Below are 27,478 nucleotides of genomic sequence, written 5' to 3' on the forward strand. Positions count from 1 at the left end.
TCATGACCACACTAACAAGCTGTTTTTAAAGTCACATTCTTTGAAGTTCATGGATCTGGTGGAATTTAAGACGGCACAAACAATGTACAAAGCAAGAAATAATTTAGTCCCTGGCAACAGACGAAAAATGTTCCTTAGACGGAGAGGAGGGTTATAACTCGAGAGGAAAACATTGCGGTCACATCAATCTTAAAAGTATGTGTGTTTCAATTTGTGGGGTGACTTTGTGGAGCGGTCTGGATGAAGAAATCAATCAGAGGAAAAATATCACACGGTTTGAAAAGACGACCAAAAAACAATTTTTATGGGGTACAGCAACGAGGAAGGGGAATGTAACGCTCGTTAATGGTGACGTTGTTGTTACTGGTTTTCTTTTTTCCTCACATTCTTGATTTGATGGACACATAGTTTGACTAGACAAGCATGTTGCTTCTTCTTTCTCCTTTTCGGACATGAACTATTTATGTTGCTTATTGAGAGTCTGTTGTATTTGTTCATTGTTAATTTTATTGGTTAGTTTTGTTTTAGTTCTACTTATATATATGTTTTATGTTCGAAATAAAGTTGACAATCTGACCTTACACTTTACATTTCACAGAAAAAAACACACCAAACCTTAAATCACACATCTTAATGCCAATAATGTTTAGATTAAAGGACCAAATAACTACAGTTAGCTTAGCATAATTTGATATTTCCCTCTCACTGTAAACTGTATGAATACTACTAATTCTGAAACACACATAATCGTCCAGATATGCAGATATAAATAAAACAAAGTCAGACATACATTCACAAAGTATTAGCAGTTCACTTAATTTGGTCTTTTGGCCCCTAATACTGTTATTTTTGGAAGTTATGTTTCAGCTCGTGATGCTTCAGTGACTTTCTGTTTACACAGTTGGTTGCTTCTTTTTGGACAGCGCTGCAGATGTTTCCTAGCAACCGGTTTACACATTACTAACTAGCTGGGACTTTTCTTAAGTTTTAATGGTGCAACCTGATTTAGTAAATCACTAGTTTGGAAGAACTTTACACACAAACATAGTGATGGATTTATGAAGAGCTGGTGCAACACAGTAATTTTTATGTTTTTTGATGGAATGACAGATAAACATTTCCTGGAGTCTTTCATACATGGAGTTAACATTGCTGACTCCATCTGTCTGTTAATGTAATGGCTTTTGGACTTTTATACATAGTTGTCTGTTACATAAATGGTCTATTATGGCTCTGCTCATACAGGACCTTTACAGAAAGAGGTGCAATGCTTACATGAGGTGTAAAATAGTGATATGAAGGAATAAGAGTGTTTTCAGAGATGTATTTTAAATCGTATGTTGCAGTTTAAGCGTGAAGAAGATTGGACTTGACATACATTTTAATATCTCTCAGCATATTTAAGCTTGTGCTGCTGTAGTCTTTGAGGGAATTTAATTCCAACTTGAGCACATTTTCATGCTGAAGTGTCTGAAAGGATTGTGAGACTGACAATACTTCAGGTGTATTTCATGGTATTGACGAGAGAGCTCAGCCGTAAAACTGTTGTACTCCGTGGTGAAGTATAATACCCTGCCTTTCAGCAGCAGCTGTTGGGCTTCACAAAGGTTTTAAGGTTGGGCTTTTGTTACTTTCTTTAGGCCTTGTATGTTTTTGTGGCGTGTTTTCTGGTACTGACAAGTGTCTCAGGGTTTCACATTCAGCCGTGGTTGTTGCTGCTTTCTTTTCCCACCTCAGCTCCACCCTCTTTGTCCAAATTAGGATTGTGTCGCTTCAACAGCTGTCAAAGATTGTGGCGTGTGGTGAACCCTAACACCAAGCTTCAACATGATGTGACAGACGCTTCATGTTTTTGTAGTCTAAGTATTATCGGAAGTTGCACATATTGAGCAAAAAAACCCAAAAGGACTAGAGTTTAGAATACTACATAATCTTAAATCAGTTTAATTTTATTCTCTGTCACCTTTTCTCCCCAGAACCGAGCTTCTTGCTGAACCTTGAGCCCATCTTGAACCCCCAGATGACTGCTGAACCCACAGAGCTGGCTTGTCATGTGACCAACATCACACACTTCCCACCGGGGAGCCGACTGGGTGTGACCTGGGAGCACACCACACTTCCTGGTACATTTACTTTACTGGTCATTAATGTGTTCTTTAAAGACCAGAAGTTATTGAGAAAGTTGTCGTGTAGACATTGTCTTCAATCTGTCCAATCACCTGCAGGTATAGGGGATGATCCTCAGACCTCGCATCCCATCGGCACTTTGGATGGCCAGGGCAACCTGTTGCCAGGGGCGATGTATTCTGACAGGCTGAAGAGCGGTGTGATGTCACTGAGCAGAGTCCAGCCCAACACATTCAAACTACGATTCCTCCGCACACAGGTAGTAAAATGGACAGACGTTTTAGCCTAAACAGGAGTCATTTTAGGACAAGATGTCATTATTTGTTGAAGTTCAAGCAGCAGTTGAACTTCAGTGTCAAACATTGACTATTAGCAACTCCAATTTCTTGGTACAGGAGTTAAAAAAAACATTAATTAGGCTTTAATTCCTACTGAAAATGTCCTGATATAAGAACATACTGTTATGTTGATCATTGACTCTTATTCTCTCTCTGTCTGTAGGAGATCGACATGGGCGAGTATGTTTGTGCCGTGTCAGCTTGGAGCGTCAGCAGCCAGGGTGACATGGTGAAGACCGTCGAGCACAGTAGCTCCCCGCTGACTGTACGATGGGATACCAAACGTATGGAAGCTTTATTTATCTGCCCTCCTGTCATCAATACTCTTCTGTTCTGATTTCTTCTGTTTGGTGGATTAAATTTTAATTAATAGAAAAATAATTCTAATTGGGGAATCCAAAAAAGCAAATGCACCTATTTGTATATTTATTCCATGTCAGAAAGAGGGAAAGGGACCAATCTAAAAACCTGATGTAGACTTTGGAACAACTTGATGTGTGTTTTGTGTATAAAATGCTCAAAAATAGTGAAAAATGCCTGTTTATAATTTCGTTGAGTGTATGGTAACATCTTTAAATGTCTTGATTTGTCTGATGAACGGATAATCAGTTTACTATCATATATGGCACAGAAAAGTATCAAACCCTCAAATTTGAGAAGCTACAACCAGTAAATATGTGGCATTTTTCTTATAAAATCCAAACGATTATTCGATAATTAAAATAGTTGCTGATTAATTTTCTGTCATTTGACGTTGGACCTCCATTTTTTGATGCCAGAACCGAACTTAACTTTGTTTCCCCAACACATGACCCTTAAAGTGATGTGACTCATTGATAGAAAAACACATTCAAGCAACAGAGTCACAGTAAAGTTTTGTTTCAAATATTACATTAAATCACTGCAGCAGTTTGCTTTTAAACTTGTGGACTTTGTGAGAGATTGCATCCAGATAAAAATACTAGACAGATCTAAAACAAAGCCAAATAAATAGTTTTCAACATTTACTTTTTTGGTATCTTAACATTTATCTCGAAACTCCAGGTCGTGTTCTGTAATGTATTTTGGGAAGAAATATAGAAAAATGGAAACATCAACTGACATTCACGATTTAAAAAACTGTGATGCACTGGCTTCCTGTCATCTAGGCTGTTGAGTTTTATGAATAAGCCCCAGACTTCACAGAAAAATTCCTCAACATAACAACAGACCTCTTGTTGTCTCCGCCTCTCTTATTCTCAACACACGCACACACACTTCCTCTCTATTTCAAGCCCACATGCTGAACTTGGTGCCCTCAATTTAGCTAATTGAGCCATGATGTAACTACATTTCTGCACGAGTGTGTGAGTCTGCTTTGAATCAGAATCAGTTCATGGTGCTTATCTCTTCCTGTCGGGGATTTCCCCCCTCGCTCGCTCTGGTGGGCTGAATGATGTCCTTCTTGAAGTTGATTGAACGATAAATCGATCGACTGGTGGTCTTTCCAGGTCCGACTCTAAACGTCGTGGCCAAACGCATCCGTGAAGCCTCGGCGGGCGGGGCTACCTTTGAGATGAGCTGCGCTGTGACCACTGAGAACCTCGGGGGGGCGGGCTACTCGGTGCTCATCCAATCGCAGGAGAGTCTGGAGAGCAACGTGAGAACCATCATGACTCTCAGCCCCGACAACGTCGTGCAGCACGGAGGAGCCACTGACCCCAACAGGAGGTAAATACCTGGTTACATACACTCACACTCAAAACTTTTAAATGATGGACTAGACATTTTATTTTCAAATATATGCATCTCTCTCTCTGTCCGTTTACTCAGAGACAGTCTGGTTCTGACAAAGTCTGGTCCGGCAGAGTTTCGGTTCCGTCTGTCAGGTGTCCAGTTGTCCGATCGAGGTTTCTACTGGTGCGACATCACCGCGTGGACAAAACAGCAGCCAGGACAAACATGGACCAAAGCCACCAGCTCCGAGTCTAACAAAGTCAGGATCGACTTTCAAGAAAATGGTGAGTCCGTGTGTGTGTTCAATGTTCATCCGTCCACATTGAGTGTCAGAAGTATTTTAGTCTATCGTGAAAGATGAAAACATTGCTCCCAGTTGTGAACTGGGAATTCAGTGAGATGGACAAACATCTGGAGGTAAACGTCCTATTTGCTTTTCAATCATTTGAAGATTTTACCTTGTGAGGCAGCTGGATTCACAAGATTACGACATCACGAGATCCAGTGTCCTATGAGGATTCTTGCGTGATCTCGTGATCTTGCAAATCCAGCTGCCTCACAAGGTAACACGTCAATAGACGATGATAGACAGATGGTTCATCCAATCACCTGCCAAGTATTTTCTGAAAGCGTCTGCCCTTTTCCAAACAGTCTCCAAAGATGACTTCTCAGATGGTTCTGTTTAACAAACCATCTGGCACGTCAGGTCAGTAATGTTTGGCCAGTCACTTAATTGGACAATCAAGTGATATTTCCAACACTTAGATGGGTGTGACACTCTCACAAGACAGCATAAATAACTTTTGGAGAGAAAAGCTAAAAGTCCCAAAGAGCATCGCATTAAAAAAAACATCCACTCAGCGAGCTTCAGATTCCTTTTCTGCACTTCTAATTGATGCAATAAGACACATGTGTTTGACATTGCAGAATAGAAGAAAATAATGTGATACAAGATCACCCACCCCCTTTACTAATGGTGTGATGAGTTGTTATTTTTTTTTTTTTTTAGAGCATGGTTTGTTAAACAGCTGGAATTGATTCACTTTGAAATTTGCATTGCATTTGCATTTGAAGTCAGTTCAGCATATAGCATAGTGTCATGTTTTATTACCGTTTGCAAAGCCGAAGCATTGTGAACATGCAACAACATTTCAAGCCTCTGGCTGTTTGCTGTGATCGAAGTGGATCATGGGTACTGTAGTGTTACAGTAAGTGGCATACCAACTGATGGAATAAATGTTATTCTCAGAAATAACATTTCTTTCATTTGAACATCTAACACAATTCATGAAATAATTTCCACATGTAAATTTAGAGTGAAAACAACCACTTAAAGAACTACAGCTCTTTGTGCTCATTTAATGACATTTTCTGAAAGCAAGCTGAGCACAGAGAGAAGACTAATGTTGAGAAAACACTTTTTAACATTGTAGTACGTTTCATCATTAATTTAAAAAAAACATTCAATCACTTATTCAGTTTCATAACAGTTTGAACAAATACTAGAGAATAAATCTCCTCCTTGCAATTATCCTGGAAATCCTTTACTAACAGTCTATTAATAGATAAATGTATGCAGTTCTTTTCTGTACATTTCTACACACACATCCTCCACCCACACAGTGTTAATGACAACCAACATAAAGTGCAAAAATAAAGATACACACACACACCTTAAGCCCTTTTGACGCCCACCACCGCCACTGGCCTACTTAACTTTCTTTGATCTGACTGGGAAGTGTGAGACGGGAGGAGGAACAGTAGCGTCAGAAAGAAACCGAGGAAGACGAGGGAAGCGACAGAGAAAGGGAAGAGGTGAAGTGGACTGAGGAGGAGAAGAAAGTGGGAAGGATGACTGGGGACAAAGGGTGAGGCGGAGAGAGGGGGATGGAGAGAGAGCGGAGGAATATGGCGAGGGAGAGGAGGAGGTGACGATGCGAAGACGTGGACAGGAGAAGATGAGATGATGCTGTACGGAGGAGGAGCAAAGCAATATGGTAGAGGAAGAGGAGGAATGGGTGAAAGAAAGGAAGAGGAGAAAGACCCATAAGGGAGAGATGATGAGTGAGAAACACTTAAGAACAAAAGTGCTTCACAATAACACAAAATAAGACAAGTGAGGACTATAAAGCAGTAGAAGAGAAGTTTTAAAAAGATGTTAATTAAATCAAACGATCAGATGTTGGGTTTTTAGTTTGTCCATGTCGTCCAATAAGTGATCAGAATGTACAGTAGAGAAATGCCAAAAAATAAGTTCTGCAAATGTGTTTTTAGTTGGAGTTCAGTCTGTTTACATAAAATATGGCTGAAGGCAGCTTCACTGTCGCTGGCATCACCAGTACCAGTAAATGAAGGATAAATTGGAGTCAGTCAAGTATCATAAGCTTTATTCAGCAGTCAGTTCAGTACAGATTATCATACAATAGTTGTGATTTTAAAGTTTTATAAGCAGTGTTTTTATATGCTAGTCTAGTTGGTGTTAATCTCCAGTGAAGTCCCCCTACACTCAAATTAGATGGTTGAGCTTCACTGTGCGTAATAATGTATGAGCAGAGTTGGATACTAGAAGGCTGTTTTCACATTCAACTGCTGAAAGTGTTCACCTTAAAGCTGAGTTGAAGGTTTTTAATTTGTGATGTCACAACTAGTTTGGAGCCAACTGTGGTCCGAAACGCAACTTAGACAGGTGTGACGTAGAAACTTCGAAGCCTCCGGCGCACATGTGGTGAAATAGGAGTAGATGTTGCTTACGTTGCACCACTTTTAGTTTCAAACATCACCGGCAGCCTCTAAACACCGGCGTAATGTGCCTCGTCTACTTTGTTGTGCACGTCTTTCATAGCAGATGGATGCAGCATTTCGAAACACCTGAAAGAAGTTTGAAAGAACACGACGGGAGCAAAGAGACGACGCAGTAAGACAGAAAGATGAAAAAAAAAAAAAAAAGCTAGACTGAAGAATATCTTGTATCTTACTCTGGGGAGGACAGGAGCCCTTGAGCATTACTTCCTCTTTCTCTCTCTCTCTCTCTCTCTCTCAATCGCCATTTTTCCTCCCCCGTTCTCTCCACCATCCTTTCACTCTCTCACCCCCACTGTCTCCCTCTACCTCTCTCGCCCCTCCCTCCCTCTCTCTCTGGGACATCTTCAAAGTGAAGCCCTTTGGCCAATCAGCCAGCTGCAGAGATCTGCACCGCTGCTTTCCTTTTCTTTCTCTTCTTGTGTGTGTGTGTGTGTGTGTGTGTAATCTTTCAAGTGTGTGTATCCAAGTCGAACATTTTGAGTTGACCCCACACAGAGCATCCCTCCCCACACACACACACACACACACACACACGAACACACTGACAGCGTTCAAGCTTCGAGCCGAGCAGTTTTTCAAGAACCCCTTACACTTGCCTCTGGGGACGGAAGCTCTGTGCACTCAATCCTGTGTGTGTGCGCATATGTGTATGTGTGTGTGTGTGTGTGTGTGTTATAAGCACATCCACAAACTGGCAAGTATCCCAAGGTTCCAGCTGTATCTTGAATGTTTCAGACGTGTTGGGGTGTTTCTGCCTGTACAGGGATCTTCTATGAGGATGTATATGGAAATTCAAAGTCTCACCAGCACATTCACTGTTAAATAATTCAGCGTTTAAGTGATTTTGTAGATGGATGGCAACATAAATATGGAGTGGCCTCAGGAAAAACAAGTCATCTTTTGACTACAGTAAGGCCAGTATATAGATTTCAAAAGGTGGGAAACTTTCTGATTATTTGTGTCATGATTACAATAGATTGTCGATTCAGTAGATTGACAAGGGGCCACTGTTGTAACTCCAGTGTGCTGTGTGCAAAACCGTTCACTCATGTTGTTAGTCAACTGAATTGTAATATGAAATTTAAGCTAACTGGTCTGATGGAACCAAAAAAGCAGGAAAAAAAGAGTGAAGGAGTGAGCAGATTTTTAATTTGAAAAATCAACTGCAATAATTTGGAAACTTCTTACAGTTTTCTGTCTGGATTAAAAAAACACTTTGTTGTTACTAATGTTCTGTCCACTGGAGTAAACGATACGCGTTGGCTGCAGCATTACTATCATAGTAACCTATTGTTATCTACTGTTCTTTTGACATGAAACAAACTATGGGCCATGTTTTTTTTTGTCTTTGTTTGATCAGAGTTGGCTGGAAGTTTTGTAAAGTCTTGCAGTGTGTGTTGGTTGGCCTGCTTATTTGTGAATGCATACCAAGTATTCACAAAACGTCCCACCTTTTTTCTTGGAAAGCTCATTTTTAAAGTTACTAAATCCAATATGCGCTCAAACACTTGTCCCGTCAACATTACATGATTAACGATGTGTAAAAGTCGAGTTGACCATTGCAGAGAATTGCTCCAGAATTGTGGAAGCCAAGAATATTTTTTTTACACACCCCTAAAGAGTCACCAGGGCCCTTCCTTCAATGTTGGGTTTAAAGACAGAATTTTAGGGGAAATTCTGTATTTTTACAGCCTGGGTCAGATGTCCATCTTCTACTGCGTCATTCCCCTAGTTATTATAACTTTAATCTCAATTTCACTGCTGAGATATGGGGACAAAGTGACTCTGCAAAGTTTTTAACAAGTCAATAGTTTTAATCTAGAGCTGCAACAATAAATCAATTAATCAATAGAAAATGAACTATTTTGATCATTTATTCATTTTTTCAGTCATTTTTCAAGCAACATTTTGTGGTTCCAGCTTCTCAAATGTGACAGTTTTCTTTATCATATGTGACAGAGGATTGAATATCTTAAGATTTTAGACTGTCTTTGCATTTCATAAACTAAATTAATTGAGAAAATAATCAGCAGATTAGTCGATAATGGAAAATAATCGTTAGTTGCAGCTGTAGTTTAATCATAACATACAGTATATTGCTCATTTGGAGGTGCAGGTATGATGATGTTCATAATGCAGAAGGTACTGTATCATCTTGTTTGACCCGCTGTTGCTGTAGTTGTTTGGGGTGTATTCCCTTCTTGTTTTCTCTTTCAAATAAATGGTTTACATAATCTGGATAAACTGCAGATTTGTTTGAAACCATCTGACATTTTCAGATCTCAGCACTGAAATTAGTGGGTAAATATTATAACCAGTAACCAAACATACTGTAAGACCCACACTGTAAATATAAGACAGTTATCTAAAGAGCGAAATTGTTTCAAAAGCTTTTCCGTCTCGACTGCAGTGAAATTGATGACATGTCAAAACAAGTTATCAACATTTAAGACGTAATTTTGTGGGGAAGAAGATGAATAGTTTAAAATCCATCAGACTTTATGTCTCAACACGCCCATGTTCACAACAGTTTACAGTAAACATGGTCCACTTATGGCAAGAACAGAAAAAATGAAGAGAAAACATAGATAAGTTGCTAAAAAATGCTGCTGATAATCAATAACATACATAAAATAATCCCAATGAAACACTAGTTTTGTATGAAATTTAAGACTGTAACTTAAAACTGTTCCTGGAGTGTTCCTGTTAGGTTGATTTACTCACTTACAGCTTCTCTAGCGCCAAGACTCAAAAGAACATATTTCATCTCTGATGTTTATACAACTAGAGTGCATGTATTATACAGTGCTTTGTTTGCACAACAGCATGAGTAATGCAGCATTGTCAGAACATCTTGGATGTTGTCAGAGACAGCTTGAAAATATCCACACATGCTGGAAACCACGATGACCGCAGCTGCTCTTACTTTAAGTAACTTTAACACACTTGAACACATCAATTTGATCTCATGAGTTTGTACATGAGTTTAAATGTTTTACAGACTGCGAGATGCTGCCTTTTTTTTTTTTTTTGCCTCGCTAGTGTTGTGGTCTCGGGATAGCAGTTGGAGACAGATTGATTAATGGACAGACGCACCAACACTTGAGTTCAGAGCAAAATAATACAAGTAATGGCCAGACTGCAATGTTTTAGTAGGATCAGGATGATTTTTAATGAACCCCTCAAAAGTTCCTCCTTGTCAAACAAAATTTGAGACCTGGAAGCTGTATTTTTGCTTCATTTACTTGTAATCTATTACTGACTGTTAGCACGCTAGGCTAAAGCAACACACTGGCTTCACTCTGACTCTCACTCTTTACATGCAACATACAAAATTCAGAGTAAAGTACATTTGAAAATAACCAAACACAAAAAAATTGCCAGACAACTTCAGTATGACATCATTAAATGGGGCGGGGTCAGCTTTACCGCAGCATTTACATTTGAAAACAAGTGGAGGGCTTTTAAATCCAGTTTTAACCCCCAAAACTGTTTTTATATGCATTGCTGACGACTTTTATCCTATTTCATATGCAGTTTATATGAATATGTTTTCATTTCTTTGGGTTTAATTACTCTGAAATCTATTTTTGTCAGCTGCTTTTTTAACTACGCCACAGCTGTTTCTTCCCTGTTGATTTCAGCATCTCAGAGAAATCTCAGCCTGTGACTTAAAAGCAGTATTTACCATCTGAAAGCTGAGCTCTCTTTTTCTCCCAGGAAGCTCACATCTTCCTCGGGGACGTGAATGGAGAATTATAGTACATGTAGGTTTAAAAACAGTCTGTGTTTAAATGAATCCTTTTGATCTTAGTTGAGTTTCTCTGATGTTTGCCGTCTATGTCAAATGTATTTTTTTGAATAAAGCATGTTTGAGCTGTATTGTTGCTGTTGCAGGACCGTCCTTCTCCATCGACATCCAATCAGACGCCAGCACTGTTTATCCGTGGCAGACGGCCAAGATGAAGTGTTCGCTCAGCGTCTCTGGATCTTCACCAAAAACTGGTACAACACACATGGGTGCACCACACATATTACTAAATGTTTCCTCACAAACACTCATAATTCACTATCAGATTCTGCTTCTCTGTTGTGTTGCTTTTTGTTTTTGCACACATACAGCCGTATCTCTCCTGCACAAACACACTTTGTTCTTCTGTTGCGTTCTTCACCTGCCAACCTGTCAACGGTACTGCTAATGAGAATGATGCATTTCAAGTTGTTGAACAGATGAAACAGACTCGCTTTCATTTACACACACACACACACACACACTCACAAAGACCAGTAAATTCTTTCACTTTGTTTTGTGGGTGTGTGTTATCGGCTTGAAATACTAGTCCAACTGATAGTATTGTGCGGTAGATGATAATGATAACAATTTACCTTAACTGTTTCCTTTCACGTCTAAAATGACTTACATGAGAGCTTTTTTAAAAACTTTTTATTTATTCATTTTCCAGTTATTACACTGGAACAAAATGGATGTCAAAGCACTACTATCACTTTACAACCTTTGATCTGTTCTTTTCAGAACAGCTGAGAACTCGACTCATCTTTTCTCATGTATGCAGCCCATCATCTTTTCTCTTGTCCATTTTCCCCGGCGTTGTCCATGGGTCCCTACTTTAGTCCTTAGATAATGAGTAGAATATATTCCCTTTACAATGTCCAGCCACTGACCTGGTCTTGGGAGGGGGGGTCACATTTCAAACAGTTCCTTGTAATGGCCTTTTTACATGCAAGTATCAGGATTTTGAAGAGGTGTATGTCCTTTTGAATTATGTCAGGAGGTATAAATCCCAGGTACACAATCCAGGGGTCCTTGGGAACCTTGTCTGAATAACCCTGTCCCAGAATGTTTGTATTTTTATACATGAGCGATTGTAAATAGCAGTACTACAATGTAAAAGAAAAAAAGTCAAAATCTTAACTGAAAGCAGAGTATTATCATCAGCAAAATGTTCTTACAGTATCAAAAAGTAAAAGTACACCAGAATCGTACTCTAGTACAGTACTTGAGTAAATGTACTGAAAATTCCCCACAGAATAGAAATGCTTTTCAAAGAAATGAATTATTTGCAGTGTAACCTCCACCACTCTTTCCTTCTTTGGAAGCCATCTGCAGCGTCACTGCCACTTCTCCCTTCCTCACTCTGTTCATCTATTTCTCCTTCAGTCTCCTCCCTCACTGTAATCACCCATCCATCTTCTGTCCTCCCTCCTCCTCCTTATCACTTCATACTCTTTAACTTAAACACATCACATGACGTCATGCATCACTTAGCTTCTCCCTCTACGCATCTGTCACCATCTCATCCTCTCTAACATCTTTCTTTCACTGTCCAACATGTGTTTTCTATATTATTTCCTCGTAGTGAGCAGATAAAACACATTACAGGCCTCCTCACTCAGTGCTTGTGTGTGTGTGGGTTGGGTTGTTTGGGAATAATTGTGCACTTCTGCAAACACAAGCAAAGTGGAATACCATGTCCTGTAGTGTTTGTATATATGTGAACATGTTTCTTTGCACCTGTGCCCTCACAGGAATGTATGTATATATGCATGCAATGTAAGGTCATGCATAAACACATGTGTTCACTCACAGACAGCTGCACTATGGGAAGAAATTCCACCTCAGCATCAAAGCTGATCGGGAAGTTACATATGGATGTTTACTATGGGAAGGAAGGAGGGAGGAAAGGAATATGAATGAATATACTGTATCATTATTATTATTATTGGCAGTAGACATGTAGTAGTGAACAAATTGTATTAGTTGTAGGACTGCAACAAAAAATTATTTTCATCAATTAATCTACCAATTATTTCTTTGATTAATTATTTAGTCTATAAAATGACAAAAAATGATGAAAAACTGTCTCTTAGCATACTTTTTGCCCGACCAACAGTACAAAACCCAAAGATATTCAGATTATTATGATATAACACAGAGAAAAGCAGAAAATCCTCACATTTGGAAAGGGAGTTTTTTGCTTGAAAAATCACTGACACAATTAATCGATTATTAAAATTTTGTTCAAATTTCGTTGCCGGTTATTTTTCTTTCAGTTCAACTAATCATTTCAGCTCCACTTAGTTGTCATATACCAGCTTATAATGGGAAGTTATGGTAGTAAATGATCCGTTCATCAAAATCATAAAAAATAAATTTTCTCACGCCCCTGTTCAACCAAATAGTTCCGTGATCTGACAGCGAGAGGAACTAAACTAGGAACTAAAAGTCGCTTATATGCATTCCTATTTGTAGGGATATCTCTCTCATAATCCATCCATGTCTGTGACCCCAGGTAAATGCAGCTTCATTTGTGTTGCTCAAAGCATTAAAAACACTACTTAACTGAGCAGTTTTCATTGGGACTACTTTCTACTTAAAGTTCCTATAAAGTGTCCCCATTGAGGTCTGTGGATTACCCATGTTTTCAAGGTAGATTTCTCAAAATCTGCATAAAACTTGACATTAAACGTGTGGTTCGATACCACTAGAGGACATTTTTTGTGTGTGTTGTGGGTGAACTAAGCTGTTTAAAAAGGTTTGTGTTTCCGTTATTTCAGCCTCATCATTAGGCTGTTTCCTCTACAGTGACTCATGTTGCTTCATGCAGTGTGTGACGTGTGTGTCCTGGTCAGGTTTCAGAGTAACTAACTGACAAAGCGCAATCCAGTAACACACTGTGACAAATCATTTGTCACTTGATAACATGTTTGTGGGTTTCAGAGGAAGAGTTACAGTAGAAACTCTTGTTGATGTCACACTGAATTACTTATGAAGACTTTGTTCTTGGCCTGAGGAGAAGATAGACTTGCCTACCTCCACAAGTGTCCTGAATCTCGGCAGAACATCTGGTTCCACTTGGCATGCTGTTATAGGTCTTTTGAGCAATACTCAGAAAATCAGTTCCTCTTGACCTGTGATAGGCTTTCACAAGTTACCTCCTTGATAATAGCAGTATAAACCAAGGAGACAAATGTCTACTTTTCCCCTACCGAAAAGAAAAGGTCTGATAGTTCACTTAAAAATAGAAAAATCTAGTCATTGGCATAGCATTTCAAATGGTTATACAAATGAAATAGACTCCCTCTTGCTCTCATTTACACATACACACACACACACACTCACAAAGAGCACTAAATTCTTTTGTGGATCTGTGTTTGGGGCTTGAAATACTGGTTATTTAATGTGCGGTAGATGGTTATGATAACATTTCTAACATAACTGTTTCCTTTCACGTCTAAAATAAGTTTATATTATCAGATCAGGGGTGCTTTTTATCAGATTCATCCAGATATAAAAACAAAAGCTTAGCAGGAAAGTTTAGGTTCATTATTTATATAAATACAAAGGAAAAGGCTGGCATTAATCTACATTTTTCTTAATGTCAACAACTCCAATGAATATATCAAAACCAACAATGCGTCAATCTGTTTCTCTGAACTCTCCATTGTCCCATCCCTATCTATGGCCTTAATCTGATGGACTCCAACTGAGGACATTCAAAATGGCTCACAAATATAATTTCAGTTTTTAAAAAAGGCTCAGTAATTTCCTAAAACAGCAGGGCGCTTTTAGCAGATGTTACTCAAACAGGAGTAAATACTGCATATATGGGGGACTATTTTCAGCTGCGGATGAATACACATTTAGTGCTCTAGTGAGCATTTACTGCAGCAGGACAGTGTGGGGGGAATTGACTCAGAAACTACAGTGAATGTAATGAAGGAACATGTCACCCAGTGCAACAGTGTGGTTCATTGATGTGTTTTAAATAGTTTTTGGACAACAATTAAGTTCTACGGCACAGAGGAATAAGATATTACATCTACAGTACATAATAGTAGCATCAGTTGATTTTGGTATTTGACAAAAAAGAAATATAGAATATCACCAACCTTATCTTTTATAAATATGTTCTTCTCATATACCTGGACAAAAACATACTATTGTCGTACGGTAGATATTGCCAATGCTAATCATGTTTTCATAGAGTTCCACTTTCTTTTTGCTAACAAGTGTAACTTATGCTACCAGTACCAACAGTAAATCACACCCAGTTTTTTTTGTAAAGCCCTTTAGTGACGTCCGAGAGATAGAGGATGAGTATCACCAGCATAAGAAAGTGACCGACGGTGTCACGAGTGTAAATGACACATAGGTTAAACATTAGTAACAGACTCATTAGCAAACGGCTATCGAGTGACATGTATCAACAAAGGTGCGGTGCCTACGTTGGCCCAGTTTGGACGACAGCCAACCCTTCATTTCCTCAGGTGATCCTACCACACACACACACACACACACACTCACAAGCAGAATACATAGTTTGGTATGGTGTGACAGCATATTAAACAATAAAGCAGTATGTTTGTTCCTGTATGTGCTGGTGATCAAATCCCAGGTAAATAAACTTCCCCGTTTCACTTGTGTAATATTAGCAGTATCATATAAAGCTGTCAATGATTTATTGACTTGTGTGTGTGTGTGTGTGTGTGTGTGTGTGCTGATACATGATTTGTTGATTAGTTACTACCTCACCTTTGTAGCTTATTGTTCTGACACAATATGACAAGATGGGAACTTCACGAAATTGCTGGAAAGGTTGAGCAACTGTGTGTGAATGTGTGTGTGCAGTGCATTCCTCAGAGATGGCTGAAAACGACTCTCCTGTCGCAGCTTGTTTTTATGATGGGTATGGTGAAACACTCAAACACACAAAATACCCCTCATCATACCCCTCACACTTATCTGGAACAGGATAACAACAATGACAAGTACAGTTTTTACAGCTATGCACTTCTTGATGATTTTGGTGACCGCTCGTCCAAAATTTCCTCTTGACAAACACTGACATTGACAAGACCACTCAGGACATAATTTGCCCTTGACTGTTTTTGATTCATAACAGAAATGAATAGCCACTTTTCTATTCAATGTACTGTGGATATACTGTGAACTCCTGATGTTTTGGTGACCCAAATTTTAACCTAGAGCCACTATCAGATCAGAATGTCTGCTCCAACACAACACACAGTGATCATAAGTCAACATAGCAAGATAACACACCAGTTTTTCTGAGTGTGATGGAAACTCTACATGTGCGTTTTACTTGAGCACAAGAAATATTGAAAAATCCAATGAGGATTGGACATTAATGCTCATAAGGGTGTCTTTCCATATTCATCATTAGAAAAGCTTTCCCTTTTGCACCAATTCAAAACCAACATGTCCAGTTGAACATAACATATCTCATAATGTAATTGGTAGATTGTCTTGAAATGTTTCGAGTAATTTTATGCCTTTTTTATGGCCTTTTTTATTGTATTAGTCCCACTACTCATATGGCTCTGAGAACAGATAAATCATTACTATGTTGTTCATTCACTCCTCCACTTGCATTTTGTTGGGTTTCATGAACATTGCAGCCACTAGGAGCTTCTTGCAGGGCTTTAGACTTAATTCTTGTTAATGTCTAAGTTGCAGTATAACATTAGAGGTCTTCACAGGTCCAAAATTTTGGACCCAATCCAAAACAGACCCATGGAAAAATCCACCCATAACTGAACATGCATAAATACATTTTTTGAAAAGCCGACCTGATCCTAAAGGGATTTGAGGAGAATCAGACCTGACCTCAGGTTATCCTCAGGTCTGTAAACATAGGATGGTATGTTTACAGACCTGAGGATAATTAGACACAATCCAAATAGCGGTTGACCCAAACTGAGCCAAAGAAAGAGAGAACACCAACACCCACAGCAGTATGATGCTACACCAGCAGCTGCTCAAAAAGAGCATCAATACATGTCATTTTGTTGAAATAATTATGACACATCACCTGATCAGAGCTGATAGAGTTCACTTGAATCCACTCTTGTATTTTCTGATATGAATATAGTTTAAACACAGCCTGACTCAGGTCCCAGGTCTAGTCTGGGATATGATATGTGGACCCATGATGACATTACCACTCCTAGATAGGATGGTATGTTGTTTGAAAGAGGTTCAGCCATTATTGATGGGCATCTCTTGACAGACGCATGTCAAATAAACAGTATGTCCATGAGTGATGATTGGATGTTTTCCCCCATTTTGTGATCACTGGGATCTTTGTTCTTTTAGTCATTAGAGTTAAATTTAAAGCTGATATCCTGATCAAACAAGAGATCCATCCTTTCTGTGGTGTACGGTTTATCAAATTAATTAGAATTTATGGAAAGAACTTCTTCTAATTATCAATACTATTTGAGCTAACGGTTAACACAGAACCATGATGTGTGGATGAGTCTCTGTCTTGTGTTTTGCTTTGATGTGTTATCTCAGCGTGCTGCTGCATGCAGACACACAGCATTCATTACCACTGGAATGACTGGCATGTTATTCCAGTCATGTAAGTGTGTGTTTGTGAGACACTGCATACTTGTCCTCACATCATTGGTATCGAGATTACATCACCATCAGAGATATTTTTCTCCCCGTTTTGAACTGCCACTGCCGCTGAAATGGTGACAGTTTGGGTCTTTTCAACATATCGTTGTTTTTTTTCCTCTCTGAAATTCTTTTGTTAAAGTAACTGCATACCACTCTGTTCCTCCTGGGAAAAAAAATCAAGCTTTGTACATCACTGGTTCATACACAGACACATACTGTCTCTTTTCAGCCTCCAAAGACGGCATCAGGCTTATAGGAATAGTGAGAAATCAGGCTCAATCAAGATAATATGATTCAGATTCACTGTAAAAAAAAAAAAAAAAAAAAAAAATGGTGTAAACGGAGCTAAACGCTCAACCAGTAATCATGTTAATGCACATTCAAAAATTACATTCTGTATTTTAAAAAAACAGCCTGTTCTCAAATAGCATGTATCAGTGTGCTGTGTGTGATGTAAACTAGGATTTTGCTTTTTTTTTTTTTTTTTTTTTGTCATAAATTTTTTTTATTCATATGTAGAGTAGTCAGCAAAATCTCTCAATGAATGGTAGGTAAACTGAATACGGTAGTCTGTAGGCGCACACAGACTAGTACATGCATGTTTATAACCTGCAGGCATTTTTCCCTTGAATTGGCAAGAATTCCTGGTAAATTCGGTGATCTCAATCCCTGGTATTTAATCTCAGTTGCACTGAAACTTCCTCTGCCTCAAATCTCTCAAGTTTCTCTATTTTTCAGAGGATGACAGCTGGATCTGAGTAGAACTACAGCAGTACCAGTATTTTTGATGATCAGGTTGTATTTACGGTGCATTTACTGTTTGGTACAGTGTCAGTTCTCTCATCAACCTTACTTCCAGCAGATAAAGCTCTGATAAACAAACTCAACACTACCTGCCCAGCATCAGCAGACAGACAAAGATTAACGGCCAGCAGGTGAACATAGTGGAGCATTTAGCAGCTTAAGAGCCAGATATTTCCCTTAGGGTTTGGAGGAGACCAAAAGCAGAGCTAAAATGAGTTATTGGCACAGAAACAAGACTCCAAATGAATGCTCAAGTTGCCCTTTTTTGTAGGATTTGAAAATAGACTGAACAGTTTGCTAACACATTGCCTGTAACAACTTTATATGGTCATACTATGTAAATGTTGTATTTTTGGCTTGTTCCACTTCACCCCAAGTGGCTAAAAAAATGTGTTAATGCAGCTTTAAGCAATTTAACCTGAGTCATGTGAAGCTAATGTTAAATAGCCTATTGTTAGCTGCTATTTTTATATGGATCTTGATCAGTTTTGCTTGTATCATCATATTCCAGCTTTTTTTTTTTCTTTTTCCAAGCAGGCTTTCCCACCCTGAGTATTTCATTCAGTAATGGCTGCCGTGGAAGTTAAGCAAACCACATTCATGCATTTTAATGAGTAGAACAACACCAGGTTTTAAAAAAAGATGCAGGATTTTGTTGCATTTGCCAAACAGGTGATTTACATCTGGCAATGTAAGCATTTTAAAAATAGCTCTGTTCAATAAATATAATGATATGTCCTTCTCTCCTCTTTTGGCTCCTCTACTCCTCATTTCCTCCCCAGTCTCTCCTCCCTCCCTCCTCTCCACTCTCACCAAATTACCCAGCTGTCTTTGCAGGGCCGACAGGCAGCCGTTAATTAGCCAATCTCACGCTCTGTTAGCCGGCCGGGGAGACAGAACGAGGTAGAGAAAGAATAGACGGCGAGATGGAGAGAAGGTGGGAGTGAATGGGGGGGGAAAGTGGAGGGAGCTAAACAGATTGTTAAAGTGAGCAAGAGTGGAAGAGAGTGAATAGAGGAGGCAGTAAATGGAGGAAAAGTGGCGCGAGAACAGCTTGCAAAGTTCCCAAAAAAAAGGAGAGGCGAGGAGGAGGAGAGGATGGCAGCGAATTCTCACGAAGTGGCGAGAGAAAGAATGAGAAGAGTTGTTGAAGAGAGGATTGACAGTTAAGAATCTGAATTAGTGAGGAGAGAGGATGACTGAAAGACTAAATGATTCTCACTCCATTAACTGTTTCTGGTGAACCAGTAACAGCTGCAGATAAGAAACTTAACATGAATTAATGTAATAATTGTCAGTTCAGGTTTGTGACAGTATATGTGGTAAATAGTGGGCCCACAAGAAGCAGGACTTTTTTGGTGACATGTCTTGAGCTTTCCTGTAGCAACATTATTAGGCCAAAGTTTCCACTTGCAAAATCCACTTGTCAGATTCCCATGAAATTTAGAACAGCAGGTACATCAGGAAACTACCAGCCATTCATGACACCTAACTCTGTCTGGGAAAGGATCATAACATCCGCAAAGACTCTGCCAACCCTGGTTACAAATTGTTTTCTGCCATCTGGGAGGTGTTACAAGTGCCTCAGAGCCCACACATCCAGCCTCAAAACAGGCTTGCCCAAGGATGTTGTTCATCTGAACTCAACTACCCAACAAATACTCAGTTTTTGGTTGAATGTACAGAATTTTTAAATTATTCCCCATTTTTTTAAGTCATGCTCTATCTATTATGTACTATTTATAACAACACCCTTCTTTTAACTGCATATTTTTTCTAATTTGAGACAAAGTTGCATTGATTTGAAGCTGATTTGAATTACCTCATGTCCACCATCAGAACAAATATTACAGTTTTTGTCCCGCTACAGGTAAAGCTCTAAGAACTTTTAAATGTTAAGTTCTTTAGTTTGTCCAGCACTTGTGTACCTTTTTAATCTTGCCTTATTAGCTAATACATAACTGTAAAAGCCAGGTAAAGATGGAAAAACTCAATGCGACTTGGCAGCTGAATTTGAGCCCATAATGTGCTACATAGCTTCCACTTTTCCTTCAATTACTGATTTCTGTTGTCACTTTCTGCCTGATTGAAAATCTTAACCAGACAGGAAGTCATTAATCCAAACCTCAGTAAGGATTGTTAGCTATGCAGTTTGATAATGTTAGCATTTCTGAATATTGATGTTCATATTTTTAAATGGTTCAATTTGGAGCCACCACTGTCCACAGTTTGTATTTGAGCTTTAACAAAGCGATTATTTGAGTGGCTGCTGTTATAAAAAGTTAAACACATCTTAAGAATCCAGAAGCTCATGTTGTTCTAAAATTCCTATCAACTTTTATATTATTTTGACAATAACCACCAATGTTTCAGTTACATCCTCTCACTAACTTGGATGCTAGATATAAATGAAGTAATCATTCTATTTTTTAAGTTATAGCAGGATAAATTTATCTTTTTAACAATGCAGCTCTTTCTGTTATTGGTTCACCTCATTTCAGAGTTCCAAAAGTACGGAGACGTGAAAAAACACTCAGATAAAAGTTTCATGGAATTGCTCAGTAGTAATTTATTCATTTGTTGTCAAAAATTCCTTTCTAACATTCAGTGGCCTCTGGGTGACTGCAAAAAATCCAAACCAGCACTTCTGTTCACGTGTTCTACAGAAGCGGAAAAAAAGACTCTTGACTCAAAGCATCAGTCTCTCACTTTGGATAATCATACTGTAGATAAAAACTAGAGCAAATGGTAGCCAAGTGGGGTATAAAAGTGGGAAACCGAGTGGAAGAGGAGAGGGAACAGTGTGACAACATGGTGACAGTAAAACACAAATTGAAAATGTTGAGCAGATAGTCCTGAATAGCAGAGCAGTGCCATCATTTTCACTCCATTGGGTCCTCCAGTTAAACAGGAATGGGAGCAGCTTTAAAGGAATCCTTAGAAATGCTAGTTTTCAATGTGCAAATATAAAACGTTTTGACCATACACATAGAGGGGGGGGGGGGGGGTTCTTGTATTTAGGTTTATAGTGGAAGTCAATGGAGACATTCAACAGGAGAAACCTGAGATTAGTGTCACAAGTTGCAAGGACGGGGTTTGATTTTAGGTGTCAAATTTTGAAAGGTTTCAAATTATATATATATCAATGCTTTTTATAGAAGAGAACATATAGAAGAATTATAGTTCACCGTTCACGTTACAAAGTACGCTTCCACGCATTTGGTCAATGCACTGCTTTGCCAGATGACATCGCATTGCAGCAAAAGTTTAGCCAGGTTCAACTTTTATGCTGGACGAGCCTGTGTTTATTTGTGAGAGCCCTTCATATGGAAATGAGAGGGCTGCAGAGAGCTTACAGTCTTAATGTCTGTCTACACACACCCTTAAAAGTATGTGAAAAGGATGCGAATACATACAGTACAAAATAACAGAAAAACAGGACAGACAGAAAGCAAAGGGAACTTCAGATTCAAATGCCAAACATTCACCACTATGCCACAGTCTGTTAATTATCACATCAAGCAGAGTCGATGAATTTCTTCATGCTACTGAGACTGACAACCAAAATGGGAATCTAAGTGTTTATTTGTAGGACTATTACAATTTAGAAATTGTGACACTGAATATTTTTTTATTTAGGGGAGATACATTTGACCAATTAAATTCCACACATGCCAAAAATATAGCTGCTCCCTCCCTAACGAACACTTTGAATCATCACACGCTGGAAAAGACTAAAACAACATTTGAACTCTACTGCAACCCTTACTAATGAAATTCTCTTTCATTAGTAAGCGTTGCTGCCAGTGATCAGATTTGAGGGGACAAGCTTAAGTGTTCATTTTTAAAGATATCAAATCTACTATTTGCTATCAGCAATCTAAATATCAGTGTAACTCAGCGGTCATTTGCTCAAAAGGCTTCTGCAAGTAAAACACACTAAATATCAAGTGAAATCTCTATTTTATGAACTGGAGGTCTTATTAAATATGCAGCGAGTAACGAGGGAAACTTTGCTCCCCAGTAGCTTTGTTTCAGTGAGGCTAAATAGTGTTTTTATAGTGTTTAGTATTCCACTCTACCAGTGCTGTCCTGCTTTATGGAGCAGAGAACACACACAGTTTCATTAGAGGCACTGGTGGTAATTGTCAGTCCTTTGTGTGTCTGTGTGTGTATTTCAGGCAGTTTTAAGCCTTGGACTCTCCTCGAGGGATTAATCCAGAGAAATCCAATCAGACTGTCTTCATTTCCACAGACAGCCATTTTAGTTTTATTAGCTCAGACAGGAGCCAGATATTCTATTAGAGATGCACAGTAGTTTCTCAATCACCAGAATGCACCCCTCCTCCCCCTCCCCACTCCTCCCTGCTTATTGGAGCTGCTGCACTGCCTAAAACTGTGTTATTACTAATGAAGCTAACGTAGTTGGTGAAGTTCTGACAGGCTAAATCTGTCAGCTGACAGCTCAGTTAATTACGTCCGCCAGCTGATTTTCTTACTGTCACTGAACATAGCCGTTTCACCGTAACTGTGCTATGTCACCAGTGTTATGAACTTGATGGATACGTTGGCAACAAATCCTATGAAAAACCAACAATTAATTGATGCTACTAACAAATAGCAAAGCTTAATATATCTTGTTCTCCTGTGCCATACACCCATTGTTGACCCAAACTAGTAAAAATACATGAATGAGCTGTAAATACTCACTAGAGCACCAAATGTGTATTAATCCGCTGCTGGAAATAGTCCCCAACAAATGCACTATTTACTCCTGTTTAAGTAATGTTTACTAAAAACTACAGTGCCCAGATGTTAAAGGAAATTATTTAGCCTTTTTTAAAACTTGAGCTTTTGAAACTGAGCTCAACAGACAGGTTAGGGAAGACAGAAAGCATTGAGTGACAGACTAATGCATTGTTAGTTTTGGTCTTTTCATGGGATTTCTTGACAAGAAGAAAAATATAGAATAACACAAACCTTATCCTTTCAGTTTTATTGGAGGTCCCTTTAAACATCTTAATGCATTACATGGGGTTTCAGCCATTACAGATAGTTTAATCCAATATTTTGAATTGAGCACAAGGCGTGAAATTCAAAAAAAAAAAAAAAATCCACCAGAGATTTCTCACATTTAGATTTGAAAGTGGAAAGGCCTCTCAAATGACTTAACTGTATAGTATCAGCATATTTTGAGTTTTGTCATTAAAAGATTTGTTTTTAGAATCTTGTTTTTGTTTTATGGACCACTCGCTAAATTCATTGATTGAGTTTGCACCATATTCATTCACAATTCATAGCCAAATGCATTTTCCAATTAGTTTAACTAATGTATTCCTCTAGAAGGTTTTCACCACCAGTGGACGGTAACTACAGGATGAAGGTGGTCAGGTGATCAACAACATTATATGTGAATGTTCCCCAAACCAATCCTAAGTGACAGGGAGCTGTGTCTTGTTAAAAATACTCATCCAGTACATGGTCGCCTCGAGCGGATGAACCCTGTCTGTCAGGATGTTAAGTCCCTGGTCTCAACGCGTCCATTTGTAGATCATAATGGACCCAGTAAAACCAGCTGACTCGTCCCCCATGTACGTTGTAACCATGCATGATGCCTTCTTGTTGTATTGTTCATTCCACACTCTCGGCACATTTTGGAACCAGGATTCATCAAACCAGAAGACAGTTATTTTCGACTAACTGGCGGTTTGTACAAATTGTAGAGTAGTCAGGGTTTGGGTTAAAGGTTCAGCATATTTGGGATGATGCGTTATCTGACCGTGATTAAAGGTAAATGTGTTAAACCTGTTCCTGTTGTACCTGTGGGGAGACGAGCCTGTCATCACATCCTCCTCCTGACTGCTTCCCCAACTACCTCCCTGATCTCTCTTCAGGAAGTCTTTTGTGTGTCAATCGTACAAATGAGGATAACGACGCACACTTTCACAGTTTCTCCTTGAAGGCATTCATAGCGTTGTACTCGGTTGTACGTGAAAAAAATGCGGAAGTAGTCGTGTGAAGAAAAGTTTGAACGCTTGTCTGATCCGACAAGCGTTTCCTTTTCATTATACTGAGGCCTTTTGGGTTGTGATGTTAACTGTCATACTGTGGACCAGAGCCACTTTATTGCACATTCATCTACCAAAGAGCTGTTGTAGTCTATAAAAAAAAACAACAACAGACGATTGTGCCTTTTTCACAGTCTGTTACGTCACTGTCACACCTGCTGTGGAAGCAACACATACGCACTCACATCCCAGGGCCAGGGTCTCTATTTTTCTGTTCACTCACTGTGTACAGGATGGCTATGCAGTAAAGCAGTGTAAAGAGAGCCTATAGGTTATCAAGTTGCATAGGATAGGAGTCAGTGAGTTCATATAGGGGGGTAGAAACGTCCATAATGGGCAACGGCAAGAGTCTGCATTCATCAGAGGAACAGCTGTGGGCAAAAAGCTGTGTCAGTCTGCTGCTGGGGGGGATCACATAATCGTATAGCACCTCCCATGAAGAGGAGGTGGAGGTGTCTGTGGTTATACTACATGCTCTCCAAAGACGCAGCTTGAGATGTGTTCACGTTGCCGAGTGCCTTTCTTGCTGTTGATTTTACAGCTACGTGATAAACAAAATAATCTCCTCAGTCACTAAGTATTTCAAATCCTCTTCCCTCCCCTCCTTCTCGTTCCCTCATTCTGTGTCCTTTCTGCCGTCAAGAACAAAGAAAGTGAAGGATGGAGGCTAACTGTGAGAAAGCAGAGGCTTTCTAATTATAGCTCCGTTCCTGGAATATTGGTGTCGTCGCTGAAACGAGCAACCCGAGTTCAAGCATCAGTCCTGTGGAATTATGCAAAATGTGTCTTTGATCATTAACGGCAATGTCAGACACTAACCTAGTGTTATCAGAACGTCAGAGAAACGCATATCTTCTGACTGTCAGCGAGGCAGTTTTCAACTGATGTGATTATATAAGAATATAGTCACAGTGATTATATATGGGATTGAAATAGTTCTCATACACCCTGTTGTCAAAAAACATCTCTCTTCAAGTAAATATATTTAAATGTGTTGTCATAACAATAATGTCAGTTATTTTCACTCACGTCCAAACAAATATTCAATTGAGAATACAACTTTACCAGCAAATAAAAGCTTTGCAGAGTCTCTCTCCCCATGCACTCTACTTCAAAGTTAACTCCAGTTTATTACAGATTGGGTTTGATTTTTGATGTCTTGACCATAATTTCTATCAGTTATAATAACTTTATACTTACCAAAGCAGTTACTGAGATCTGAGAACAATGGAGCAAGACACACAAGCAGTCAGATGTTCAGATATAACAGTTTATCCAGATTATTTAAACAACTTTATGTGGAGGTAAAACTGACACGTTGCCAACAATCCCAAAATCCTTTTTTGATGGATTTCATACGTTTGGGGTATAATACTGTAAATCTCATGGCCTTTATTTTGTTCCATGGTCATACAGTATATGCATATGTTATGTACGGTTTATGCAATTCAATAACTAACCTGTGTGATGGTAAGTAGAACGTCTTATTTGGATTGGATTAACTCTGGTGGTCAGTCAATTCAGAGTTCACAATGTTTTACACTTGCTTCCTTCTTTTGAACTTTAGCTGATATACTTCATCCCTTCCGTCACTTGTGCCGAGCGTTCGTTCATGACGTGACTCTCACATCAGGTCATTTTGAGTCCACACCACAAGAGATCATTATCTTATCATAACCGTCCTTCATCTTGCTCATGAACCACCTGTTCTCTTTTAATGAAGCATGTACCGATGGGAGCCTTGACTAATAGACGGGTCTGGTTTGGTATGGGAGTCCTTACTTTCAGCAAAGCTTCACCCCGCCCGTACAGACGGTCTCAATGGAGTATAGGCTTACTTTGAGGCAAGCCTCATATTAGGACAATATGTTGGACAAGAAAACAGCTTGAAACACTTATTTTTCACCCTAAATGTGGGGTCGAAGTTGGTAGTTAAAAATGGCTAGTCAGAGTGCTTCCATCAGCAGTGAAGATTTGGCACATCACAGTTCATAATCACCATAAACAAAGAAACAACACTTCTACTTCACTAATATGATGTTATAAAGAGGCTGAATGTGCAATTTCTGCTTTAAGAAGTTATGTAGTGTGGATTTAAAGCACAACCATTCTGTTTGTCCATCAGCATTAAAACATGAATCCATTTCAGCAAACTTTAGCCTTGTGTAAACCTTACATACTACAACTGTACTATGTATTAACATACTGGGTTCCCTATAGAGCTTCAGAGTTATAGTTGTACTATAGTAACTGTCTTTATGTTGCTGTGAGGAACCATGTGGGCTTTCTTCAGGATGTTAACGGGCAAATCGGCCTTTTCTCATTGTCAGAACTTTACTCATCAGTTGATTCTGGTCAGCGAGTCTGGAGGGGTGTGTGTGTGTGTGTGTGTGTGTGTGTGTGTGTGTGTGTGTGTGTGTGTGGTCAGTCGACCCATTCACCCCTTCTCTTAGTGTCACCTCCCATTTCCTCCCCTTTGGTTGGATGGAGCGCTCGGCTGTACTTGTCTTGGTGCAAAAAAAAAAAGACTGTGCCCCCTCTCTGCACTGTCCTAATGCATCTTCATCACCACCATCATCATCGTCCCCGTCAATGATGGGGGGGGGGGTGTTTCCTTCCCCCTCATACTTTTTATGATTTCTAGTGTAGACGAGGAACTGAGGTAGTTTAACTATCTTTTTATCAGTATTGACAGTGAAGTTACTGAACTATTATAGTCACTGTTATGCATTTAATGTAAATACAAATGTAATCTGCAAGAGCAATTCAGATGCATTTACAATTTATGTCAATTACAAGATGTATTAAACACATATAATTATTACAGATGTATTAAAGTTTTTATTTTAAGGTTATTGAAGGTCAGCTAATGTTTTTACATCAAAGCTGCCTAAAGCGAATATGTGAAAGTATTCAATATTTCTAAATGTTCCCCTTTCTGAACAACTTACTGATCTTTTTGCTGTAGTTAGAACTAGAGCTGCATTGACAGGAAAAATGAATCAGAATAATCATTTTAGTCATTTTTAATGAAAAATGCCAATAAATTTGATAGTTGCAGCTTGTTAAATGTGAGGAATTTAAGTTTTTTTGTGTCATACATTACATAGTAAAATGAATATCTTCTGGATTTTTGGAATGTTGATCAGACAAAACATGATATTCGAATCCATCGT

The 27,478-nt window shown here is 39.0% G+C and overlaps 1 protein-coding gene across 2 annotated transcripts in view; it reads left to right on the forward strand.

Moving 5' to 3' along the window:
- ptgfrnb (prostaglandin F2 receptor inhibitor b) overlaps window positions 1-27,478 on the forward strand; it is an 89,703-nt gene that overhangs the window by 53,814 nt on the left and 8,411 nt on the right. For both annotated transcript variants that reach the window (XM_044344743.1, XM_044344742.1), the window contains exons 6-11: window positions 1,977-2,123; window positions 2,226-2,386; window positions 2,629-2,749; window positions 3,956-4,175; window positions 4,278-4,465; window positions 10,881-10,988. In XM_044344743.1, the coding sequence (XP_044200678.1) occupies window positions 1,977-2,123; window positions 2,226-2,386; window positions 2,629-2,749; window positions 3,956-4,175; window positions 4,278-4,465; window positions 10,881-10,988 (945 nt within the window). The remainder of the gene's footprint in view (window positions 1-1,976; window positions 2,124-2,225; window positions 2,387-2,628; window positions 2,750-3,955; window positions 4,176-4,277; window positions 4,466-10,880; window positions 10,989-27,478) is intronic.

This window comes from Thunnus albacares, chromosome 24 (genome assembly GCF_914725855.1).
Source record: "Thunnus albacares chromosome 24, fThuAlb1.1, whole genome shotgun sequence".
Classification (NCBI taxonomy): Eukaryota; Metazoa; Chordata; class Actinopteri; order Scombriformes; family Scombridae; genus Thunnus; species Thunnus albacares.